This window comes from Daldinia childiae, assembly GCF_008694065.1.
Source record: "Daldinia childiae strain JS-1345 chromosome Unknown Scaffold14, whole genome shotgun sequence".
NCBI classification, from domain to species: domain Eukaryota; kingdom Fungi; phylum Ascomycota; class Sordariomycetes; order Xylariales; family Hypoxylaceae; genus Daldinia; species Daldinia childiae.
In genome coordinates this window covers 218,865-232,341 of record NW_022984655.1, presented here as the reverse complement: position 1 = coordinate 232,341, position 13,477 = coordinate 218,865, and the positions used below count along the sequence as shown (strand labels likewise).

The 13,477-nt window shown below is 47.6% G+C and overlaps 4 protein-coding genes across 4 annotated transcripts; 1 reads left to right on the top strand and 3 right to left on the bottom strand.

Moving 5' to 3' along the window:
- Positions 1-872: 872 nt before the first annotated feature.
- Positions 873-4,377, bottom strand: GL218_08807 (Protein STU1; the record flags this gene model as incomplete). The annotated part of the gene is made up of 4 exons (XM_033585616.1): positions 873-2,709; positions 2,763-3,665; positions 3,721-3,839; positions 3,913-4,377. The coding sequence occupies 4 exons, from the start codon at positions 4,375-4,377 to the stop codon at positions 873-875; spliced, it is 3,324 nt and encodes a 1,107-aa protein (XP_033440242.1).
- Positions 4,378-5,465: 1,088 nt separating this feature from the next.
- Positions 5,466-6,401, top strand: GL218_08806 (putative pbsp domain-containing protein; the record flags this gene model as incomplete). Its single annotated transcript, XM_033585615.1, has 1 exon — positions 5,466-6,401. The coding sequence occupies one exon, from the start codon at positions 5,466-5,468 to the stop codon at positions 6,399-6,401; it is 936 nt and encodes a 311-aa protein (XP_033440196.1).
- A 338-nt stretch (positions 6,402-6,739) lies between these two features.
- On the bottom strand, positions 6,740-7,897 carry GL218_08805 (uncharacterized protein; the record flags this gene model as incomplete). The annotated part of the gene is made up of 1 exon (XM_033585614.1): positions 6,740-7,897. The coding sequence occupies one exon, from the start codon at positions 7,895-7,897 to the stop codon at positions 6,740-6,742; it is 1,158 nt and encodes a 385-aa protein (XP_033440195.1).
- A 3,991-nt stretch (positions 7,898-11,888) lies between these two features.
- On the bottom strand, positions 11,889-12,191 carry GL218_08804 (uncharacterized protein; the record flags this gene model as incomplete). The annotated part of the gene is made up of 2 exons (XM_033585613.1): positions 11,889-11,997; positions 12,082-12,191. The coding sequence occupies 2 exons, from the start codon at positions 12,189-12,191 to the stop codon at positions 11,889-11,891; spliced, it is 219 nt and encodes a 72-aa protein (XP_033440194.1).
- Between the last annotated feature and the right edge of the window lie 1,286 nt (positions 12,192-13,477).

Below are 13,477 nucleotides of genomic sequence, written 5' to 3'. Positions count from 1 at the left end.
TGCAGCCATATCTAAAGATCAGGGGTTAGACAAACTTATAGAGAAGCCCCTAACCTAGGTAGATAGGAAAGACAAATAAGTATAGAGTGAATTAAATTAAATGAACTGTCAGAAATAAGTAAACAGACCTCTAGTTTGCTAAATGGCATTACAAAACTTATACACACACACACACACACATATATATATAATCTCAAACTTCCAGCACTCGGAATGCTATAAAACTGAAAACACCATCATCAAAATCAGGGAGCGTAAAAATAATAATATTAAATCTCGTGGAAGCTTATAAATCCTCGACGTAAAACCAAGAGCATCATCCGATACTGTCACAAACACAGCCCTCTCCCATATTAAATCGTAAATACCGCTCCCCGTTCCATTGAATCTACAAGCTTGCCACGAAGTGTGCGAGCGCTATTTATTACAAAAAATCTGTACGATAAGCAAGGCAAGGTCTCCCTCCCTCGAGTAACCTAGCGGGTATAGGTAATAAGTATAGGCATAGGTAACCCGTCCCCTTTCCGTTCGCCCACCCTCCCGCCAACACCGCGTGTCCCTCCGTAAACAGCGCTTTTTTTTTCGCAGAACGGAGCCGTAGAAAGTACCCAAGGTATAGTATGCGTACCTAGCCGGACCAAACAAACTCCCTTATTCCTAGTGATATACATCCATCCATCCCGACGCGGACCACCACCACAATACGCAGAGGTAAATAATTAGACAGACACAGACACAGACACAGACGACCTAGATAGTAGATCTTCCTACCACCGCCAAACAGGGTATTGTCAACAACGACCGCGACCGCGACCGCGAAAGAAAGTAAAGACACCGCATCCTCGAGCGAAAAACCGGGAACCGCCGCTCATCTAAGCGGCGACCCCTCCATTTTCCCTCTGCCGCTTAACGATGTAATACGTGATGAGGCTCTTGGGGTCGTCTTTAACGTTCTTCATGCTTTCCCAGAACCTAGTTTCGCCGAGGCGCGCATGCAGCGCCACGCACAGCTGCACGGCGTCCATACGGACGCCGCTCTCCTTACTCTCGAGACACCTTGTCGCGAGGTTGAGCAGACCCGTCACTTCGTTTTCGCCAGGCGTGAACGACGACCGAGCGTCCAAGAGCTCCTTTAGCACATGCAGCCCCATGCTCAGGCTACGGTGCCCCGACGTGTCCATGTCCATGTTGCTTAGGTTGCGCGTCATGGTCACCGTAATTTCGCCTGCGTCGCCAATCGTAACTAGTTCGTCTGCTAACAGTTCTAGGCCGCTGACAATGTGCGTCCGCGCGTCGTAGCGGGTGCGCGCGGCGAGTAAAGCCTCTAGTCCCCTAGATACGTGGGGTTGGAATCTGTCACGAGACTTTTTCAATAATAACTTAATAGTGGCGAGAATTTGCGCCTTTACGTCTTGGACCTTCTCAGGAGCAACATTATCAAGAGACGATTCAAGGTACTCGAAGAGCCCAAGTAGTAAGGCGTCAAACTTATCATCGGGGAGGAGCACTTTATTATCGCGGACGAGGCTTTGTAATTTACGGAAGCCATGCACATCAAGACTTTGCGCTTTCACGCGAGCAATGCCGCTGTCAATAAGACGGGAATTTTGACGTGTTTTATCAGGCGACGCAAGAGGGCTACCAAGGACCTCGTTCGCTTCCGCGGGGTGTATGAGATTAGCAGCATCTTCGTTAATAGGCTTGTCTTTCAATACTGGTTGATCGATTATATCATTCGTCGCTGGGCGAGGCGTCGGCTGGTCGTCCTCCGTAAAAGGATCTTCATATACTTTTAGTGACTTCGACGGTGTCGGGGTCGGGGTTGCGGCTTTGTGAATGACTGTTACTTCTTCATCTTCAACAGCTATCGGCAATTCAGCTGTCGGTGCTTCGATTTTCGGTGCTTCAATTACCGGCACTTTAGGAGAAGGTTCGGGCGGAGTAGACCGTATCTGTATGCTCTCCTTCAACTGCGCGATATCCGGCACAACAAGGGTGAAATCTTCGTTTGAATTGGCGGGACTACTATAGCTGATTTCGTTCACTATTGGCTTAGCCTTCACTGGACTAGGCTTCGCCGGACTTGCTTTTGGAGAAGCAACAGCCTTATGAGCTGCCTCCTTCGACGGAGTTGAAATACTAGACTCGCTAGCAGTTGCTACATGACCGGGCCTAGTTCTCGGGACTGTCCTTCTAGGAGATCCCGAGATCGTTTTCGGGGTCGTAGCCTTTTGTTTCGTGCTGTGAGTGGGGCTTGTCTGCTCTCTTGATGGCCCGTCATGCGACCGAACGGAGTAAGGTCCGGCGGTAGCAGGTCGGGGCGCAACATCTGGCCTTCTCCTAGCTGGTCGCATTGGAGCTACCGACATACCACCATGAGACTTCGTCGATGTATCTGCACGCGTTCGAGTCGCGGTATTGGTACTGGCCGCATGCGAAGTTGCTGACGTACCCGACGAGCCCCCGGACACGCTCCGCGCCGGCGTGACCGCCATCGCCGACGCCGGTCGAGAAGGTAAATTCTTCGATGCTAGGGCCCTCTTCTGTGCTAACATAGCATCTCTTAAGGAGGGCTTCGAGGACGTCATAGTACTCTTCGAAAGGCCTAACCCCGGACGAGGGGCAGGCTCAGATTTCTTTGGTGAATTTGGATTGTTAGGGTCCTTCTGTAATAACTTCTGGGCGGTTGACTCAAGACCGTCCATGATTCTTTGCAACAGTTAGCCAGCATACCAGGAAAATATAAGCATTAATCAACTTACGCTTCTGCCCTCGCTGGCCAGATCGCGGCGTACGCCCAGTACGTCGAGCGCATCTTCTCGCGGACACCGGGATTGGGGTCGTTAAGACCTTTCTTGATGCACTTTTCGATCATGTCTAATCCTCCGCCATGCTCCAGATGATTCTTGTGATGTGCCTCTTTCTTCAACAGAGTCTTTAACCAGCCGGTAGCGTACATCCTCGGCGACACATTCTTATCTTGACAAGCACCCCATATATGTTGCATAATCCTAGCATTATACGTAGTCCTTCCAATGATGATATCCACCGATGTATTAGCTAATTGGGAACTTATCTTCTTGGTCGCCGCACACAATTTTATAAAGGTCTGCATCAGTAGTTCAACCATTGGGTCGATTGCCGGCCCAAAGTTATTGGCAAGTTCTTGGACAAAAGCGCAGGCCTCTTTAGACAAACTTGTTCTTAAGGAATTGGCGGCCTTGAGGATGCCATCGAGTAACGCTCGACAACCAGCAACAAAGGTATCAGGGAAATCCGACGGTACGTTGCCAGCAATGAGTCTCCGTAACTTAGTCATGCTCTCTTCTCTTTTCAACCAGTTCTGTTCGGTCTCTTTGCCTTCAAACCACGGGTGCATATCTCTAAATAGATCTTCTAATTCTCGGTTGGTGTTAACGTATGAGGGCTCGACCGACTCCGCCTTAGGTTCGGGCATTGGTGTTATTGGTCGTTCGCTAGCAAGGGAGGAAACGCTCGCTGCGAGATTTGGTCGCACCTGCATTACCGACGCGGGTCTTGATTCGGGGTCCGTTCTTGAAGATGCTGGGGCTAATTCCTTTACTATGGCCTGCTCTATAGCAGGTCGCACTTTGAAGTTCTTCAACTGCTTCTTTAGATCGGTCTTCGCTCCATTCGGCGCGTCCCTATAGCTGATGTTAGAGGCTGTGTTGTTTATATAGGGATCGGAATCTGACGAACTTGAACAATTCTATCACCGTGCTCTTGGTCGCATCTCGAACCATACCGTCGGCATCCTCTAGTAGCTCCATCAGAGCTGGTACGTAAGCACGGAATTGTAAGCCCTGATCCTTGTGCATCTGCGTCACGTTAGCGACTGACCCAGTAACATATATCTCTACAATCGCGTTACTAGGAAAGGATTGCGCATACCTGCAGTAGCCATTGCAAGCTCGATTCCTTTGACCTGGGATTTTTTCCAACCATAGCAGTATTGCGCACGAATCTCTCGGCGTCTATCGGTACATTGTTATACATGGTGGCCATAGCTTGTATACCTAGTCCCCTTATTTTATCCTTTGGATCGCCCATCTTCTCGACGATGAGCGGTAGCGTGTGTTTCGCTTCTTTGGCAAGGTACTTGGGTTCCTGTAGCGACATGCGCGTTAGGAGGTGGTTTAGCGTAGTGAAGCCAGCATTGACAAGAACCGAGTGCTGCGAGCTCGAGGCGAGCCGAAGGGCTTCGAAGAGCGGCGCGACGCAGACATCGGGTACGCTGTAATGCTTAATAGCGGACTTGACGGCAGTGATGTGTTGAACTTTCGTGTCGACGGAGACATCCTTCCTAAGGATAGTCAGCAGGCCGGCGACCTGATCCTCAGTGAGCATTTCGGCCATGGTCCTCGGGGGGAATGAGGATCTGGCAGTACGTCGTAGGTCCCAAAATAAGGACGGATTTATGTAGTCGTGCTCGTAAAGTAAAGGTGTAAAGTAGGATACGACGAGATTAGGTCACAAAGTTATCGTGGTTGGGCAGATAGGGGCCTCGGTAGTTAACGAACAGTAATGTAGTAGTGGTATGGACTGACTCAGTTTCAGAAAATTGAATTGGTTTAAATAACAAAAGTTTGCGACGATTGTTCCAGAGCTAATTTAATAATTGAAGGCACCAGAGATTGTATTGATCACTTTCTACTAATGCGTATGTAGACGAAGCTAGGATCTTTAGATAGAAAAAAAAGGTGATAGAAGCAACAATTTTTGCGAAACTACTCGTTATTTTTCTCTCATGTGTATTGTTGTCATAATTTGTTGTAGTTGTTGATGCAGGAAATGGCCACTTTCTGCACCACGACAACGGCATTCGGGGGTATCCACTTCTGTAAGTGCTTTTGTGGGACCTGCACAGCACTAAAATACTCAATGGGCACTAACTGATCCCTTCTATCCTTGTAGCGACATGATAGGTAAGAAATATGTCTGTGACACCCCAGAGGCAGGGGCTAAGGGTCCCTCATCATGGAAGGATTAAGAACCCCAAATGCAGCTCAATTTTAGTAAATAACAAATAGCCCCGCCAAGGAAATCGATGAGGGGCACGACCGAAGCTGAAGCTGACCAAGTAAACATCATCAATATTGTTCGTTCCTAAAGAGCCTCATGCGATCTACGTCTTAGCTTGCTTATATGATACCCAATTATTTATATAGACCTTTTCTATAGCGTTTAAGCTACATTCCCTATTAAACAGATACTACCTATAAACAACGAATAACGAAGCTTCTTTGAAGCTTCATTAGTTACCTAAGGTAGTAACAACCCCTATTAAATACAACAGCAATTACCCCCAAGTTTGACTTACACTTAGGTACATAACCACACATTCATCTCAATACCTACCCCATTTGATTATAGACTTGAGTAACTGCCCCTCCTTCCTCTATACTACTATAAATACATAAACATTATAAACCTATTTTCACCCCATGAGTCCCTTCAACGCAGCCAATAACCTCTTTGGAACCGAAACCCTCCGCATTCATCTCAGAGTCTCACAAAACAAAGAGGAAACCAACCCTCCTTTGTCTATGTCTCTTCCTCCAGCAACTACGCCAGTACCCCAACCCATATTTATGCCCGGCATGTCTCACGCCGCGGAATCCCCGGCTCCGGCTCCAGCTCCAACTTCGGCCCCGTCCGCCATTCCCACGCAACCTCAAGGCGACGAGACACCAAGCGACAAAAACCAGGACACCTCATCCTCCGGCACCTCGCTCCCGCGCCTACGTCTACACGTCCAAGACATCGCACACCCGGGGTCCTCGATATTCCTGTCGTCCGTGAACGCCGCCACCGTGCTAAGCAGCAGCATCGAGTCCATCCACAAGCAACTATACTCCCAAGCCCCATCCTCGCCTCCGCCAACACGTTCCGTAACCCTTATCCTGCGAGATATGGACGGCGTAGCCTACACCACCGGCTCGGACCTAGACTCGGACCACAAAGAAATCCACTTCTCGCTCCGGTACATCTCCTCCATCGCCCCGTCGTCCCGGCAATCCGCCGAGATCAACGGCGTCCTGCTGCACGAGCTCGTCCACTGCTACCAATGGAACGGACAGGGTCGGGCGCCGGGAGGCCTGATCGAAGGCGTGGCCGACTGGGTGCGTCTGCAATGCGATCTTGCGCCGCCGCACTGGAGCCGAGAGCAAATCCCTGCGAAATGGGACGTCGGGTACCAGGGCACGGCATATTTCCTAGAATACCTCGAAGATCGGTTCGGTAAGGGGACTATACGCCGGATGAATGAGAAGCTACGGAATGAAAGGTATGAGGAGAAGGCGTTCTGGACTGAGCTAGTTGGGGGGCCGATAGAGCAGTTGTTTGAGGACTATAAGAAGACATTACTAAAGGGCGAGTAGAAGGATCAAGTCTGGCCGCCACTAAACATTACAAGGGTTATAAGGGTAAAGAATGCCGATAAAGATGATTAGAATTCCCTAGAGACTGAGCGTAAGGGTTGGCGGGATGCTTTTTTTCATTTTATCTGAGACGAGCCGTAGATACCCATTTAGTGCGCAATACTACATCTTATAAACCAAACTCTCTACCATCAAAACAAATCAAAGCTCGATAATCGAGGATGCCTAATCCATCTCTCCATATTGAATCCATTATCCTTTCAATGTCCGAATCCTTTACCTAAATACGCCATGCCATGAGAATATGCGGAATAATAGACGAAAGATATATATCCTTCTTAATGCTGTGCTGCGTGCGCTACGCCAGCATCACTTTCGCTTACAACGCTTCCGACTTCAGTCCAGCTTGCAGGAGTCATCATGCCATCGTCATCGCTCATAACATCGAAATGTCGGCCCTCAGTCCATGATCTAGCAGATACAGCATCGTCTCCAACATCCTCACCTGACCCTGCTAGCGAAGCGGAGTCTGTTGGGGTCAAAACACCTTCACTCAAGAACTCGGCATCCGAAAGAGGCGCAGCAGGTGATACTGGTAGAGGCGAATAGAAGCTGGCGGATGAAGCGTCATGAGCCCAAGCCTGGATAGAACTGTACGCATCGTTTCTGTCCTCTTGTCCAGCAGTCATGAATTCGTCAGGGCCTAATTCTCGTTCGGATGTCTGGACAGGTTGTGCTTGCGTAGCCGGGGCCTGGTTCTCAATGCTGATTAACGGCGGGATAACGTCAGTAGGAGCTGGTGATAGAATAGCAAGTTGTGAAGTTTCGCTCTTAACGCCAAGTTGCGTGCTAGCGCTGTAAATATCCGACTCGATTTCATCCTTTTCGGGGTCTACTAAGCTGTTCTCGAAAGTAATGTGTTCGTCGATTCCATGCTCATCAGTAAAGGGATTCGTATAGACAGACTGGGCGAGACCTCGGGCACCTTCTCCACGTCGTCGAAGTAAACCGTCGGTATTTTGGGGCTCTGATCCTGATTGAAAAACAAAGGCACCCTTCTCGGCGGCGTTATCCTGTTGCATGAAGTCATCGAAACTCGAACCTCTCGTCGAAGGCCGCCGGCGCGAAGTGTCTGCTTTCTCCGGGTCTTTACGTTCCTTTTCTTTCTTTTCCTCGCGCACGGCATTCCAGTACATTATCTCTTCTCGTTGTCTTCGACGGGTTTCATCGTCAGCGTCGACACCCGGTTCTCCTTCGGCACCGAAACCTCGAGATTGTAAAAATCCTTCGGCATCCTCGGGCCTGTTGAAAAGATTCTCTCGTTCTGCGGGGGTAATACTGTCGCCGAGAGCGTGGAGTGCGATGGCAATTCGACGTCGGAGGTCGCTTGCCATGCGCTGTAGTTCAGGTGATTCGTAGACTGCTACAGCAGCTGCGACGGCAACCGTGAGGGCGACAACGCCGACTGAGACGGCAGCATGGTTAATAGGTGGCATATTGTAAATATTCCAAGAGAAAGCAGAAAACAGATGACTAAAAAAAAGGAGGGGAAATATGGTATGAGAGGCAAGGTATTTGTTTAAAGCTATTGAAGCTATTAGGAAAGGGTATTGGTGAAATAAAATTAATGACGATGCCTAATTTACAGGATCAAATAGGATTGTAAATGCTAAGAGAAATAGAGAAACGAGCTTGCGTGGTTCGTTGAATCCTGATTTGTACGCGTTATTCGCCACAGTCAATTAGGACTCGAGCCACCAGCAGGCAGTCACGTTTGCGATCCGCAACGACTTTGGTCCTTAGACGTGGGGTAGCCAAGTACATCCAAACGACAAATGACTTCTTGTTTCACTTACCCTTAGCCATAACGGGAACAGGCATGTTTTAAAGCCTTTTGCCTATTGGTAGGGACATAAATGCCCTATAAAACTACCAAGACAACTTTCCGTCTTCGATATCGTATACAGAAGGCGAACAATTAATAAGAAAAAAAAGGATGAAGATGAAGATGAGAAGAAAGGAAATAGAGAGGGGAAGAGAATAAGAAGGGGAGAAGGAATTGGGGGGTGGATGATAGGTGACTGCAACGGAGCAGTGCAACGAGGCCGCGCTCCTAATAAGGTTCGGGCTTGCAGGCGAGGTAAGTCGAGGTCAAGTACGGTACAAGGCAAGGCACAGTCGCAACCTCCCAACGCAACTCAAACTCGACGCCTCATTGCGTAATAGGGTTATAAGCCAATGAGCTGCGCCATGGTTAAGGCAGACAGACCCGGCGGCAAAGGGAAGGCAGATACTCTCGTAATAAAAGTTGAGACAGCCTTATAAAAGAGAGACAATTCCCACTATTCAAAGTTATATTGAATATAACTATTCGCTTTTATAATTGGAAACTTGTATTGGGCATAGAGCATGCATGTCTTAGTTGATCGTATCTTATCTACCATAGTTCAAATGAAAGCATTAAACTCATTATTCCCTGATAAGATACCCTAGATAGCAGTACATAGGTACTTTCTTATAGTGGGGTAAATTCATGCCCCGCTTGAGGATGTACTTGTCTAAATTGAGGGTATCTTTTCCAAGGTTCTTAAAAGGCACATCCTCCATCTTCATATGTACATCCAACATTACACACAGAGCCGCCACGAATCTAGGGTTGTTAAATTCGGGCCCTTGCATAAAGTTATTTATCTACAATAGCCTCTCTTATTAATTGTTAAGATACGTTTGTATCACTATTTTGAAATCAAACACATATCTATATGAAAGGCTAATGGGGTAATTCAACTACAAGCTTGAGCCTCACTCTTAGCTTAACTACCTCTTATGTACTATAAGTGTCGGCCATGCAAGTACCTACTATCAGTAACAATTCAATATACCCGTTAGAAGGACCAAATAAAACATTCCGTTCATATTACAAGGGTTGACGATGAAATGAGATAGAGAACCACTTTACTTCGCCTATTACTCTCGCATTGCGGCCTGCGGAGGCCTCGGATTGTTCGGATAGCAACCGAATCTAATCGTTCATTAGCGAGAGCTTGGCGGCCTCGTTAGTTAAGCTGACCCAGAAAAGGATCGATGCAAGGTACCACTTACATATGGCATTTTATAAGATTTTCGGCGTTAATTCTCTTCTCCATATGCAATTTGCTTCTCCAAACAATATCGTGAAGCTCTTCAGCATTATATTGTTAACTTATACCTATACAAATAGCCGTTTATAACACTATTAGTTAAATCCCGGCGCTTTTGGTTTTCCCAATTAAAATAAGGGTGCCCATGACCCAAATTATGAATATAAGCCGGTTATTCAGCATATAAAAGTAACTTGGAATATCTATCAAAGTCTCACCAAGGAGAGTATCATGGTCTAGATACAATCCATTGCCTAGCTAGTAAGTAACCTTGCAATACCACGCAAAATCTATTAATCATAGACAACACCTCCATACAGACGCTCGGAAGCAGCTAAACCCGGTCAGAATATCCGTCAATCTATAACAGCGAATCGCCAACTTGATGTCCGTGTTCTCTCTCCTAAACTTACACTCTTGATCCGAGGAACTTTGGGGGCAGTTCTACTATTATTTGATGTCTTTAGGTTGATGTTTATATTACGAGCACATAAGCCGCGCATACCTTCTTACGAACTCGATAGATTGCCTCTACAACGCCAACACGTAGTGCTTCGTAATGTTCTAAAAGATGGAAGGCACTTTCTCTTACACCGTCTTATATAGGGACGTAGTAAATAACCATCCTATAAGAAAGCGGTTCTATCTGCCCTATAGCAAGGGATCTCGCCGGCTTCGTCTTCAGCTCAAGGCTAAAAAGGTCCCCATAGAAAGTTTCCTCGTTCTTCCAGGTTATTAAACTTCCAAACTGCCGCCGTGATGATTATATCCCAGGCGGACATGCCCCCGCCCGTTTATTGACCGGCAAGCCGTCACGTCAACTACCGTCTACCACCTCGAGGGTCGGAATGATAAGAATCTCTAGTTAGGCGTCTATACAGCACGCAACCCAACACTATCCAGTGTTACAAGCATGAATCCACAGCTATATCAGACCTCTCAGCTTGCTTGAGCAGCTCAAAACCGCGAAGGTGATACTTTGCGAAGCCAGCACGACGTCCTCGTAACACAACGGCGGCACCGACCTTTAACCCATTGGTCTAGGCGTCCATCACGATCGTTGAGACTGATAGCCAGATAGAAGTAAGTATCATCGCTAGGAATGGTGGCAATGGGCGAGTTTCCCTTGAGGTCCACTCTCACTATATGCAGATGGGGGTATGGGATAGAATGGGATGTGAAGTGCTGTCGTGGGACGTCACGTCGCGCGTCTAAGTGAGCGTACCATCACCTAACGTTGTAGTTGGGTATGAATTTGACGCGGGCCCCTATCCACAAGAACCCTTCGTTCAGAGCACGTTGCGCCGCTCTTATCTCGTCTGATACGACGAGGTCCTACCTACCTACATATGCTAGATAGGTAGTCATTGCAGCTTCAACGGCGCTCGTAGCATCATCTCTGGATCTCTACCCCCCCAATACCCCCCTATATTATATAGTCCCAGACATATTGCAAACAGCAAATGATTAGGCTCCGGGACTTGTTGGATGAGCCATTGGCATGTGCTTGCTCTATGCGTCCAATTAGTATAGATGATAGCTTTCATTCGACGTCCTGCTAGAACGTCTGGTTCGCGATGTAACGTCGATGATCTAGGAATCTAAGATGGGCAATCGAAGTCAACCCGGAATTTGGACAAACATATAACAACTACTCCACGTAAATATGTAGAATCGCCAGATCCGATTCGTCCTCGTTGCTAATGGTGGTGTTACCTATCACGAACAACCAAAGTCCGATAGTAAGGTGCAAACAAGCAATATGTTAAAAAAAATAGGAACAGTAGTAATCAAATTTTTTTTTCAGTCTTTTATCTGTTTTTACTTCTTTGTTCAGTTCAGTTTCTGCCCACGTGCATCTGCTGTTGGTAGGGTTTGGGGGGTCCGTTTCAACGCATTGATCACGAATCAACGGTTGATTCGCCTTTTTGACGTCCCTCCCTGTCTCCCACCCCCCAACACCCTCTCCCGTCCAATTGGATCCGGAGTCGCGCCATCCCGCATTTCCACGCCCCCCCAAATGTTCGATACCTATATCCCGTCATGTGTATCCATTATTGCAGGCCGGGGGGGAGGGGTGGCACAGAGCCGATATGACCGAACAAGCTAAGCTTTTCCCTCCCGCCTCAGCCGATCCAGAATAATACCGCATCAGGTGGTCCCTCCCCCCCAATCTTCGTATTACCCATTCCCGATTAAGAAGAACTCGACCAATTCCAGCAATTGTGCATGCGCTGTGTACCCTCGCGAGACCGGACCGTTTGGACGGAACGCGACGGCAAGGTTTCCCCCACCCCTTTGGATGATGGGGGGATTATTTCACTTGTGTAATGGGTATGTAGACAGTTTAGTGCGACGAGGTGCTCGCGACCGAGCTGGTCGACGACCTCGTCGAGGTGGATAGGCCGGAATCCATGCGGGAGATTCCCGGCGCCTTTGTGGTGCGCGAGCGCTCGCTAGGTTTGCGTGTTAGTCGTTCGTTACCCCAAGGTGAATAAAAGCTACGATAGGTGGCCGGGCGGGAGGTATAGCAAACTTACTATGAGGCTCTGTCGCTGTGAATCTGGCATTGCCATTTGCCGCTTCCGGTCTTGATGGTGAAGCTCAGAGGCTTGGTGTCGACGATCTGCTTGATGTCTACGGAAGGCATGGCGACGGATGAGATTTGTGAGTTATTAAGTTTAAGGTTTGTATAAGTGAATGTGTTGGAAGTAGTAGTCGTTGGCGGACTAAGTCTTGGAAGAACTGGTCAAGAGTGAAGAAAGAGGGTGCTTTAGAGTGGAGATTGGTCTTAAGGAAGTTGTTGATGGAAAACACTCGAGGTAAGAAGAAGACAGAGGTTGTGAAGGAGACGACGAGGAGGCTATATATACTATTCACGAAACGACCGGAAATGCCGGTTTTGTTCTCAACTGCTAGATACGTGCTTAGCTACCTAGGTACGGAATAGTTGGGACCCCTTAAGCTGCAAGGCCGGAAGTTGATTAGTCTCCAGTAATAATAGTTATGATACTAAACGGCGCCGGTGAGTGATTTTGTTCCAAGACGCAGCCCACTTGTTGCGGCGCACCGGCGGCACTACGTGTTAAGTTTTCTAGGGGAGGGGGTGCGAGAATAAGGAAGCTCTAAAAGTCATCATGAAATATCCTTGTAACTAAATGATCAAGGATATTCATGATCGTCATTTGTCATTTGTCGGCTCTGGGAATAGTTACACTACCCAGACCGCCTACCGCCTACCGCCCACACCCCATATGGTGCATACATATACATATACATACATTACCTCTAATGTAAATGATATCTCATCATGGGAAAAGATGAGCGTTGCCAGAAGTGTCACGCGACATATGTGAAGGTTATGCATGATGTAACCTGTACGTACATACATTGGGCGACTTGAGCTTTTTGGAAATTAGAACATGTCGAGATATGCCCACCCCTCAAATAAGCGGTATCTGCATGGACCGCCATAATCCGTAAGTCGCGTGGGATTATCACAATTACTAGCTTTCTCTTTGGACGAAGCGGAAAAAGCCTCTTTTGTTTACTAGTCTGTTAATAGCATGTGAGAGAGGACTCGAGCCTACTACTATGGATGTATGTATGTATGATATGTTAGGTACTAGTTACAGGAATATCGGTCTAGTTTGCTACATAACTGGTTTGCGATACGGTTCAACGATCCTATGCCGATCATACACTAAAGGTTCACGTCAAATCCAACTCTCAATTATGTAGAAAAGGTTCACACAAAGTAAAAGGGTAGTTCTGATCTTTAGGTACTTTTCGATCTCTTAGATAGAACATGCCGATAGCTGCCTTGCGAAGAAAGCTTGGCAGGCACAAGAAAGCTTTAATGTCTCCCACCTTTAGAAACTTTACATATCTATCTATATAGTACTCTAATGCTTGGAATGCTTGGAAGCCCTTCTA